At 40.2% G+C, this 12,789-nt stretch overlaps 1 protein-coding gene across 5 annotated transcripts in view; it reads right to left on the reverse strand.

Annotated features, from left to right (window-relative positions):
- LOC126494175 (zinc finger protein 54-like) overlaps positions 1-12,789 on the reverse strand; it is a 227,931-nt gene that overhangs the window by 171,413 nt on the left and 43,729 nt on the right. Inside the window, exons 1-4 of one of the 5 annotated variants that reach the window (XM_050131420.1) lie at positions 9,865-10,330; positions 8,248-8,338; positions 5,309-5,400; positions 3,433-3,559 (exon numbers count right to left, since the gene is read on the reverse strand). The exons of 2 other annotated variants lie outside the window; for them this stretch is intronic. In XM_050131420.1, coding sequence (XP_049987377.1) covers positions 3,433-3,559; positions 5,309-5,400; positions 8,248-8,281 — 253 coding nt within the window. In that variant the 5' untranslated portion in view covers positions 8,282-8,338; positions 9,865-10,330. Of the gene's footprint in view, positions 1-3,432; positions 3,560-5,308; positions 5,401-8,247; positions 8,358-9,864; positions 10,331-12,789 lie in introns of those variants that run through there. 2 more of the 5 variants (XM_050131411.1, XM_050131416.1) reach the window with 2 other exon arrangements.

The following is a 12,789-nucleotide window of genomic DNA, read 5'->3' on the forward strand; positions in this document are numbered from 1 at the left end:
AACACAGAGACTGAGGGTAATATCAAACACTACTGGTCTAAAAAAAAGTATCAATAAAGTGAATCTTAATGATATTGTGCTATACTCATGATATATTCAGTCATCATTAGAGAAATTTTCTCCAGCAGCAGATGGGAACAGATGCAGAACCTACAGCCAGAGAATATGTAGAGAGTCTACATGGGATAGCTCCATCAACTCCCTCCCCTCAGAGTTCAGGGAACCATGCAGAAGAGGTGAAAAGAATATAAGAGCTAGATGGATGGAGAACACCAGCAGAATAAGACCCTCAAATCAATTTAGCCAAGTGCAAGTGAACTCACAAAGACTAAAGTAGCAGGCACAAGGCCTACATAGGTCTGCACTAGGTCCTCTTCTTACATATTACAGCTTTAAGCTTAGTCTTATAATGGGACTACTGAGTGTGAGAACAAAAGGGTCTCTGATTCTTGTGCCTTTTCTTAGGATTCTTATCTTTCTGTTGGGTTACCTTGTTTAACTTCAGTATGATGGTTTTTACTTTATCTTTTTAAATTTTACTTTGTCATGCTTGGCTGTTATCTCTTAGAAGCCTGATTTTTTTCCTGGTGAAAGAAGAGGAGTGGATATTGAGGGGAGGGTATATGGTGAGAAACTGAGTGGTAGAGGGAAGGAAAAGTATAATCAGGATATGTTGTGGTTTGAAAGAAAACGACACCCATAGCGAGTGGTGCTATTAGGATGTGTGGCCTTATTGGAGTAGGTGTGGCCTTGTGGGAGGAAGTGTGTCACTGTGGGGTGGGTTTTGAGGTATCATATATGCTCAAGCCATGCCTAGTGAGACAGTTCACTTCCTGTTTTCTGCAAAGTAAAGAATTCTCAGTCACCTCTCCAGCACTGTGGCTGTCTGTATGTTGCCGTGCTCCCAGTGATCATGGACCCCAGCAAGGATGATAATAGACTAAACTTCTGAAACTGTAAGTCAACACCTCAGTTAAATACTTTCCTTAATAAGTTGCCATGGTCACGGTATCTTTTCAGAGAACTAGAAACCTTAACTCAGACAACTAAGACAGAGGTTGGTACTAGGAGTGGGGTATTGCTATGATAGGCCTGACCATGTTTTTGTTGTGAGGAATTTGGAATTTGGTACTTTCGGTTTGAAAAGCAATTGGAAGCTTTAAGTATTGCTTAATGGGACATAACAGTAGTAGCATGGAAGAGAGGGGTGCTGAGCATGATTTGATGAACTGTGGGAGCTGGCAAAAGAGATTTCAGAGGAGTATTGTCTAGAGATTGTTCTTGTGATATTTTGGTGAACAAAGTGGCTGCTTTTTGCCTTTGTCCAAAGAGTCTGCCTGAGGCTAAAGTGAGGGGTTTTATATTAATTCTATTTGTAGAGAAAATTTCAAAAGAGTCAGGTATAGAGTCTTCTGTCATGTGGTTATCAGTGTTAACTCTAGTAAAGATTTATAAAGAAATGGAGAAATAAAATGTAAAATTTGAGGGGATAAGGAGCACTAGGAAGTAGAATGGCACTAAATCCCTATGTTCGTGGAGATAAACATTAACAAATGGAATAAAGGGAGTGTTGGCCTCAGGGCAAGATCTGCCGTAGCTAAGTTTTGAACTTGTAAAAAGAAACTGAAGAAAAGCTTAGAGCCAATGTAGTGGTGCACATACTTAAGACATGCACTGGGACCCGGGCGATGGTGGCGCATGCCTTTAATCCCAGCACTCGGGAAGCAGAGGCAGGCGGATCTCAGTGAGTTCGAGACCAGCCTGGTCTACAGAGTTAGTTCCAGGACAGGCTCCAAAGCCACTGAGAAACACTGTCTCNAAAAAAAAAAAAAAAAAAAAAAAAAAAAAGACAAGCACTGGGAAGACAAAGGCTGGTGGATCGCTGAGTTTGAGGCCAGCATGATCTACAAAGCAAATTCCAGAAGAGACAAGCTTATGTAGAGAAGAAAACCATCAAAAAAGATGTAATTGAGCAAGAGATCCATGTTCCAGCCCCAGTAAGCAGCAGAACTTGTCAGTTTCGGGCTCATAGTTCTGGAGTTAAGCATAGAAGAAAGTGGCTATGGAATTTGCCCCTGAGACTAAGGAAAGCTGCTAAGGCATGTGTCAGGGGTGTCCATGAATGGAGGCAAAGAGAGGCCTTGCTTGAACCTTGGATTGCCTTGGAGAACCTAAGATGTTAGAGATGCCATACCCTTGAGATACCTGCCCAAGAAAGCTACTAACAGGGAGTGGAACCAGTCCAACAGAAAGAAGTATGTTGTATTCAACACAGTTGAAAGGAGTTGGATATCGGAAGAGTGTTTTGACATCAAACATGGAGATTATGCCAAGCTGGATTACAGTCTTGCCTTAGTCCAGTATTTCCTTGCTATGATCCCTTCCCAACATATCCTGTGCCATTACCTGTTGGAAATATGTGATGTTTTTTAAACTTTGATTTTATAAAGGGTTACAATTAAGAGATTGCATAAATCTCAAAAGAAACTTTGAATTTTAGACTTTTAAGTAAGTTTGAGATTGTTACAGACTATTAGGACTTTTTAAATCGAACTGAATCCATTTTTTTAAATTTATTTATTATGTATACAGTGTTCTGTCTGCATGTACACCTGCAGGCCAGAAGAGGGTGCCAGACCTCACTACAGATGGTTGTAAGCCACCATGTGGTTGCCGGGAATTGAACTCAGGACCTCTGGAAGAGCAGTCAGTGTTCTCAACCTCTGAGCCATCTCTCCAGCCCCTAAATCCATTTTTGAATTATAATATGGCTATAAGACTATGGGGGCCAACGAGTGGAATGTGGTGGTTTGAAAGAAAATGCCTTCCAATAGGGAGTAATGGTCTTGGGAGATGTGCCCTTGTTGGAGTGGACATGACTTGTTGGAGGAAGTGTGTCACTGTGGGGCAGGCTTTGAAGTCTCAAACCAAGCCCAGTGAAACATTTATTTCCTGTTGCCTGCAAAGTGTATGATTCTCGGCTACCTCTCTAGCATCACGTGTGCCTTCATGCTACCATACTGTTAGTCTACATGTTCCCTGGCCATGATGATAATGGACTAAACTTCTGAAACTATACGATTCCAACTCAATTAAGTGCTTTCCTTTATAAGAGTTGCTGTGCTCATGGTGTCTCTTCACAGCAAAAGAATCTCTGAGACAATGAATAAGCAAAGAGTCTTACTTCAATAAAAGGAAAAAAAATGAAAAGGAAGACATGGTGGAAACATTATATGCTGCTGAGTTTCTGAATGCATCTTGGAGCCCAAATGAAGGTTTGGAAAATTAAAACGACAAATACCAAGAAAAAGTTCTCTTCTACCAAGCTTTCTCTGTCTCCTGTTATTTTCAAGACAGTTTAATAGTTTACAACCTATAAAGTTGGTACATTTAAAGGATGTCTTAGGAATTCTACAATCAAAATGTTCTCACCCACAGAGACCAGGTTGCTGTAATTCTCCAGCATCACATCAATGTACAAAGTTCTCTGCACAGAGTTCAGGCATTCCCACTCCTCCTGGGAGAAGTCTACAGCTACATCCCAGAATGCTAATAGACACTGAAACAAAAAAGTACAGTTTGATCACATGATCCCAGACAGAGTGCTTTCCTGGATGTAAAAAGACTTAATGAAATTAGGGATGTAGATGAGCAAAGGCAATTATACAAAAAGATGATTTCTAATATAGTCACATTGTATAAAGGCTTTACTATCTGTGAGAACAGGATGACACAATAGTTTCATAGCCAGTGTACAGGAAACAAGACACACATTTAAGGTCTGGACATTGTTGTCTATCTGTTATGGATGCTGTGCTTTATGTCCCACAGGATCACAGCATACATGTCTCAGAAGGAAAATCTGTAATGAGGAGATGTGATTTTAAATGCTGTACCTGTAAATGTTACAGTGTACTATGCTACAATGGTCCAAAATAATTTTTAAGAGCAGAAACACAGAAATGTAAAAAACATAGAGATATCTTTCAGGATATAGGATGGGGAAGAACTTTTTGAATAGCAAAAACACCAACATCACAGGAACTTATCCCAAGTATCAACAGATTGGACTACATGGATATAAAATGTTTGTTTATCAAAGGAAATAATGAGCAGAGCACACAGATACCCACAGAATGGGAGAGAATCTGTACCAGAGACACTTTGGAAAGGGGCTCATACTTAGAATTTACAAACAATTTTAGAGATTAAAAGCAATGGAATAAAACTGATAATCAGTGAATGGGCAAATGAGCTGAGTAGACACTTTGCTAAGACATAAACACAAATGGCCAACAAATATTGCAAAAAGTGTTCAAAATTCCTAAGATGTCATCATGGAAATGCAAACTAAAACTACTTTGACATACCACCTCACCCCAGGCAGAATGACATCAACCAATCTAACAACAAATGTTAGAGAGGATGAAGAAAGATACCTTTATTCACTGATGGTGTGTGTGTGTGTGTGTGTGTGTGTGTGTGTCTGTGTGTGTATGCTGCAAAGTAAAACAGCCATTATAGGAATCAGTTGGGAGATTATTGAAAAATATTAAAGATAGAACTAATGCATGAACAACTCTTTCATTCCTAGGCATATGCCAAGGAAATTCTGCACCCCAATACAGAGAATTTATACCTCACACCCCATGTTTATTGCTGCTTTATTCACCACAGCAAAGTACTGTAATCACCCTAACCATCTAATGACAGACAAAAGGGTAACAAAAATGGCATACATATAAAATGAAATGCCATTCACATGAGGACAAAAAAGTAACAAAAATTTGCAGTGATGTGGTTGGATTTAAAATATATAATAAGGCCACACAATTTCAGAAAGAACAAAAACATGTTTTCCATCATATGTAGAATTAAATAGTACGTGTGGGTATAGTAGAACATGAAGAAGATAAGAAAGATTAAATATCAGGGGTTGAGGAAGGACTGAATGCAGATAATTAACACCAGTCATGAAAAAGGATATAAAGCTAGGTGCTTTTCTAGTTCTAATTCTGTCACTGTTTTTTTTGGGGGGGGGGTGGATGGTACATAATTACAACAAAATATATTTGATAGTGAAAATATAAAATTCCATGACTCCAAAGGCTCCAAAGCTCCTGTTCCCAATGATAACTCTAATTATATAAAATTACATTGAGTTATATAATCTTTGGGTCTGGTTACTTTTTGTTGTTTGCTTGCAATGTTTTTATAACAGTTTTTAAAAAATCAAAAACAAAAATTAAATGCTTTCAATGTCTCAAAATATAACATTTCTGTAGCAATAGTAGACATGAGCACTGACCTGGGACATCCTTCCTGGAGAATCAACCATTTCTTTCTCTTTTTCTTTTTTAAGTTTCTCTTTCAGGAACAATGAATAGATGGCTTGTTGCCCTGTTATATAGAGGCGTCCAAAAGAAAAAGCAAAAATTAATATTGAAAGCTGATAAAGAATGATGTCAATCCACATAAGGACCCATGCAACACAATATAGCAGGTTCCTAGTCAGTGATCCCAATGCCAGAAGAACATGTAAATACATCTAAAGCCCGGTAAGAAAATCACCACCAACCATACTGTTACAACTGGAAAAATACTCTCTTAAAATTCATGGAGACGTAAGTGCATTTCAAGATAGTCCCAAATTAACACAATTGATTTCACTAAAGATACATGACACATATTAATTTTGAGGAAACATATACATAAAAGAAAAGGGGATTTATACATCTATTAGAACATGAGAAGTCATAAATTTCATGTGAAGGATAGATAAATACAGGAGAGCTGGGAAGTAATCATCCATCGGGAAGACAGCACATCACTATTAATCACAGGGAAGGAAGAAGAATATTCCCAAGAAATCCAGCCAGCATCAACATCAAAGACAAACAAAAAAAAAGCTTTCCAGGGCTGAAGAGATGGCTCAGAGGTTAAGAGCATTGCCTGCTCTTCCAAAGGTCCTGAGTTCAATTCCCAGCAACCACATGGTGGCTCACAACCATCTGTAATGGGGTCTGGTGCCCTCTTCTGGCCTGCAGGCATACACACAGACAGAATATTGTATACATAATAAATAAATAAATATTAAAAAAATATTTAAAAAAAACTTTCGAATAAAATTCTGGCCACTTTGGAAATCAATATAAAGAATTTTCAATTAAATAAAAAAATTCCTCAAGTTAAATAAATCTAGCACATGACCCAGATGTCCTATTCTGTGGTGTACGCTCATAGGACTTGACATACCACTTCACAGATACTTGCTTATCCATGTTCTTTGCCGCTCTACTCATAAAAGCTACAAAAGGGAAACAAGCTTTAGCTTCAACTGACAAATGGACAATGAAAATGTGGTACACATACGCTATGGAACATGATTCAGCTGTAAAGACAACTGAAGTCATGAGCTTTGCAGCTAAGTGGATGGCCTAGAAAAGATCATACTGAGTGACATAACCCAGACACAGAAAGACAGACAATAGTTGTTCTCTCTCATAGGAAGTTCCTAGCTCCCAATCTTCAGATGTGAGTCCACAACCTGGAGTGAGTTCAGTAACCAGAAAAGTAAAAGGAGAGCACGGCAGGGTGTGGGGGAGTAAAAGCAAGGGGGATAACAGAGAACAAATGATCTAAAGGGGGAAATGAAAAAACAGGGAGGGATTTAATTATGGAGAAGGGGCAGATATAAACACTGAAGAAAGAAGGTAAAATAACAGTAAGAATGGCTGAAAAAGTCATAAGGAATCCATCTATTCCTTGACTATTATCTATCCATGAAAAAAGCCTATAAAACATATAGGTCTCTGTAAGCATATACATTTAGAGAGTAAATGAAAATTTCCCAACTGCAATGATGCTGCTCCTCACTAGAGTCATAGAATTTCTAACAAAATGACCGACACCAGGTGTAAGAAACCTGCTTTGAAGTTGTTGGTCACAGTTTTCTAAGAGACTTCCAAATATTACAGAATATTGCTATTGCCCATGGCTGCCTCCCATAGGTAGAAGTGGAGTCCCTAGTACTGAAGAAGCCACACACTTCAAACACAAATCGTAGAGGACTCAAGATGAATATGACCTTAAAGCTTCCTGCCTGGGGACTAGCCTTTCAAGGTTCCAGCAGGCAACATACATCCAAAGGAGGAAGCCAGCCAACAGTCCCACCCATAACACCTATGAACCACACTGCATGATAGCCCTAAGGGTGCAAGAGTGGCACACACACATACACACATACCCTGGAGGTAACCGACAGCTTCTGAGTGGACTTAAGACCGCAACAAGAAGGAAAACATGCCTGGTATTGGAAACCTAGCCAGTTTCCCTAAGTCAAGAATCTTGCAAAGAAAATCGACAACTATCACTTTACCAAACTGGCCTAATCCCTAAAAATGCATTCTAAAAATTTATTCTAACAGATAAATGTAGTCCTTGCTCCTCATCAAGGAAAATTCTTTTCATAACACATGCAGATTAGTACAGAAAACCACAATCAGTAAAAACGCAGACTTGTGATGATCCATCCCACTGACACGTAAGCAACACAACACCTGAACCTCAGGCTCGGGGATCACTGAGAAGGGAGCTGGCTTGGGGCTTGGGGGTGGAACTAGGAACAGGATCTTTGCTGAGATTGTTTCCCCTAGAAATGTCAGAGAAGCTACATGCATAAAATCTTACAAACAGGGCTGCCTAAACATGGGCAGAACAAGGCCAACACCAAGAGACATGCTAACATGGAAGGGAGGAAGCTCACGAGGCCTCAACCCTAGTCAAACACTAGGGAATTCTGAGAACTGGAGAAATAGAGAAGTGTGCACCATATGGTTATCCAATACCAAATGTTCATCCCTGAAAACATACAGACTGAGTAGGTTGTATTTTAAAAACAATGAAAGAAAAAGTTACTAAGAAATAATAAATGCCTATGTAAAGCCAAGATTTTACATCACCTACATAAAAATGTCTACAAGGGTTTTATACCATTTTCTATTATTGATACTCACATAAGTAAAACTTAATAGGACTAGACAGATGGCTCAATGGGTATGAACGTCTGTGACTGCTTTAGAGACCCAGATTCCATTCTCAGACCCCAGAGGGCGGCTCCCATCAGTCCACACATACAATTCTAGAATGCACGTGATATACAGTCATACATGTAGCAAAACACTCATGGCAAAACTGATTTCCTATCCCACTTCCACTTGATTCCCTTCACCAATCCCTCTACCATACCTGGATCCATAGCTACTGTCTGCTCTCTCGCCATCTTCCTGGCCTCTTTGTTCTGTTCCACAGAGAACAAGGTCCGTGTGCTCAGTGAGCCCTGCACATGAGAAAGAGATTCTTCAGGAAGCACCTGGATTTCTAACACAGTACTGTGCTCAGTAGATGAAGAGAAGATTCAGAAATGATTCCCCAATTGTCCTGCAGGGTCAGAATACTGATGTCATTTAGAAAGAATTCTGTTATTATAACACGAATCACACTTGAATTCACAATTCAGGGGAGAAATGGAACTGGATGTTAGGGATCAGAATATTTTACATTGTTGAGGTTCTGAATTTATCATGGACCAAAAATGACAGAAGTTTTATACCTCCTAAAGGGGCATACACAAGAAGAGATGACATTGATTTTTTATTTTGTTCGAGATGTGAGACTCATTCACACACAGGAGGAGCAAGCAATCTAGTCTTACCCACAGAAACTGGACTACTGCAATTCTGCAACATTCAGTTTCTGTACAAAGCCCTCTGAGCAGAATCCAGGCATTGCCCCTCTTCCTGGGAGATGTCCACAGTTACACCATTGATCATCAACAGACTACAGAATAACAAACAACACTTTGAATTGTCCTGTTTGTCCACATGTTTAATCCTAGCACTTGGGAGAAACGTGGGTGGAACTCTCTGTTTTCTATTCCAGCCGGATCTACATGGTGAGTTCTGGGCCAGAGAAACACAGTGAGTTCAGGTCTCAAACACAGCAAACACAAGAACCAAAAACTAACAGCTTGGTCATGTGTCCATGAACAATGCTTTTCTTGAACCGAGGAGACAAAAAACTATTGCAGACATCTTTTCTGACGTTAATGATCATAATTCTGATGTACATGATCATAATTATTGAAAAGATGCTTTTTATAAATCATTCTATACTATAATGCCTTTTTTTTTTTTTGAGAAAGGTTTCTATATGCAGTATAATCCTACCGAATGAAATTCTTTGGTCAAATTAAGCAAGTTTTATTTTCTGTCAGACAGGGTTATCTCCCTAAAGCAGGGTTTGAAAATATAGCATTGAACTCAGGAAAAAGTGGGGCTTATACATTCCCCAAAACTGCAGGGCAAGGGGGTTTTCACCTGTTAGTGGACTTCCAGACGAACTTTTGTTAAATAGGAACTTGGCCGAACATTTTCTAATTATTTGGCAGAACATCTTATCTTTAGTCAATTAAATCCGCAGCCATTCCTTTCATAACTAATATCTAAAAAGCTCTCCAGGGATGCTATTTCCTCAAGTCCCCAGGTGTAACGCGGAAGTTAGCATGGATGAGAATGGTAATTTTGAAGAGCTTTGTCGTTTCCACCACAGCAAAAAGAACCGCGTTTGCAAATATCAAGAACTGAAATCAAATGTTCTACTATATTATTTTTATAAGAATATTCTGGCAATCAGAAGATCAACTGAAAAAAATCAGGCTTATTCCATATGATCTAAAATACACAAAGGGAAAGACATTCACAGCAGAAGTTGAATTTCAGAGCCCGTTTCCTTCTGAACAGCAGAGAAACAGCTCTCACCCCAGGTCCCTTCCCTCCTGCGTCCCAGCCCCTCAGCTCCTCTGACCTGGGAGGTTCCAGGGCCGCTGGGCTGCGGTTCCCGCCACAGCGCTGCTGACTTTCCCAGGCCGCCCCGCGGCGACTGCGGCTCCAGGGAGTTTTCGCGTCCCCGCAACTCCCAGGATTTTTGCACCACGGGATTGCGCACAGTGCAGGCCCAAGAGCACCGTCAGGGAATGGGAATTGGGTACTTCCGGCTTTGGCTCCTCCGTACAACTTCCCTGGCCTCTCCCAAGGAGTGCTCAGCTTTCCTTCACTTCACTCCTCTAACTCCTCCCACTCTGGACTCTTCTTCTACACCTAAATTAGGGTGCCTCTTCTTTCCAAGCTCAGTTTCCTGTTAAGTGTCTCCGCCCCAACGAACCGGTCCCTGCCTCTCTGTCTCAGGCCGCCTTTCACACAGCTCCAGCTGTCAGGCTGCCCTGGACCAGCTCTGCACAGCCTCCCCACATGCTTGCTGCCAGCCTAGAGCAGAAGTGATCTAGAAGAACGCTGGACCCCGGTGTCTGACCCCCAGTGAGTTCTGAACCTTTCGGATACATGACAAGCAGCCTAACCTCTACGTGACTACCAGCCTCCCGGGCTATATACTTAACCAAATAATAATAGGTTTAATTCAGATGCCAGATTCCCATCCCCAACACAAACATGACAAACCAAAACAAAATACTGCAACTGTGCCTTGCGGAGAGACATTTCAGGAACTTGGATTTTCAAGAGAAATAGGTGTCTGAAAAAGTCAGATGTTGGCTATGAAGGGATTGTTAGAAGAATCACTGCTTTTAGCTCTAGTCCTCTGATGAGCCCATCAGGCCCCAACACATAGCTCCAAATCTACAGTCTCAGAGATGGCCCTGGTTAATCAAAGAAAATCCAGGAAAAATTAATAGAGATCAACACAATAGAGAGTTTTGTGGTGCAGGACAGTCGAGATGTAGAAGGTGAAAGTGAGTATTTGAGGCACACACAACACAGAGGCACACACTGTATGTGTTGTGTGAAATACTTAACAATAATTTTTTAAGTGTTCACATCAGTCTCTAAATTCTTTTTGGTTGTGTCAGTATCTGATTTAATATCAGGAAATACCAAGTGTCAGAAGTATTGCTTTTTGTGTCAAGTATTTGAAGAAGATTTGATGTCAGTTCTTTGAAGTTTTGACAGAATCCTGTCAATCTGGCTAATGGAGTTATCTTCAGGGGGCATCTTGTTACTTCTCCAGTGTCATTGCTATTTATAGTTTTGTTTACATTATTTATTTTAAGTTGTTAAAATTTGGAATGCTTCATGCTCCAGGAAATTATGCTATACTCTAGCCAGGCGGTGGTAGAGAACATCTTTAATCCCAGCACTCGGGAGGCAGAGGTATGAGGCCAGCCTGAGCTACAAGAGCTAGTTCCAGGACAGGCTACAAAGCTACACAGAAACCCTGCCTTGAAAAACAAACAACAACAACAACAAAACTCTAGTAGAATGATTGATTTTGCAAACTCGATTCCCTTTGTTATGGTGGAAAGCACAAAACTCTTGAAACTCGCATTCATCTATGCTAATTTCCCTGTTAAACCATTTATATATTCAGTAGCATGGTACCTGGACCTGAGGAGCCCACATCCCCGGAGAACTTTTAGATAGTAGTCCTCAAAGGAATTCTTGCAGATTTGGTAGAATCTGAAAATATTTATTTTCAAGCTCCACAGTATGGTTGTAAGCATTAACATTTAAAAGCAAACTTTTTATCGTTAAATTTTTATCTGATGTAACCACAGCATTCTGAAAAGTGTCTTTGCCAGACTCGGTGGCACAGGCCTCAAATACCGGCATTCAAGAGGCAGAGACAGGCCAATCTCAGTAAGTTTGAGACCAGCCTGCTGTACATAGTGAGTTCCAGGACACACATAGCTACATGGTGAGACCCTCTCAAAAGAACAAAATAGAAGGAACTATTGTATTGCCCCTTTACTCCTGAACATAAACCCAGGGAACTCCACACCCCACTATTGAGATATTTACACCCTATGTTTATTGCTGCTTATTCAGCAAAGCCAATCGTTGGACTCAACCTGATTGTCTGTGAACAGATGAATGGACAATAAAAATGGTACATATATTGTTGTGTGCTATTTTGATTGTTATGACAAATAAATCTTGCTTGAAGTCAGAGGGCACAGCTATCCACTAGATAACCATAGAGGTTTGGAGGACTGGGAAGAGAGAGAGAGAGAGAGAGAGAGAGAGAGAGACAGAGACAGAGACAGAGAGACAGAGAGAGACAGAGACAGAGAGACAGAGAGAGACAGAGACAGAGACAGGAAGTGGTAAGGTAAGGCAGAGATAGCATCTCGGTCCTTTTGTATGAAGGAACTGAAGAGGTAGGAAGCTACTGGTGGCTGCTACTTTTTCAGGGTCTTACCCAATATTTGACTCTGGATTTTTTGATAAAGAGTAATTAGATTAATGCTTCAATATACAAAATATAATCTTAATCAGAAGAAAAGAAAAGTGTAAGATAAACTTGCAGAAGAATGTTTGGACTTAGAATAAGAAATATTAACTGAGGTCATACAGTGTCAGAAAGAAGAAATCATTTTCCCCCATGTAAAGAATCTAGCCACTGCGCTGGAGAGATGGCTCAGAGGTTAAAAACACTGTCTGTTCTTCCAGAGGTCCTGAGTTCTATTCCCAGCAACCACTTGGTGGCTCACAACCATCTGCAATGAGATCTAGTGCCCTCTTCTGGCCGCAGACATACATGCAGGCAGAACATTGTATACATAATAAATAAATTAATTTAAAAAAAAGGAATCTAGCCACTAATATATGTTTATGGAAACAACATAATGTAAAAGAAGAAATGGAGACACAGGGGAAAATTTTAATTATAAAGAAGGACAGATAAGGGCTGGAGAGATGGCTCAGTGGTTAATAGCAT

This window comes from Alexandromys fortis, unplaced genomic scaffold (assembly GCF_014885135.2).
Source record: "Alexandromys fortis isolate MF-2015 unplaced genomic scaffold, M_Fortis_MF-2015_v1.1 scaffold_351, whole genome shotgun sequence".
NCBI lineage: Eukaryota > Metazoa > Chordata > Mammalia > Rodentia > Cricetidae > Alexandromys > Alexandromys fortis.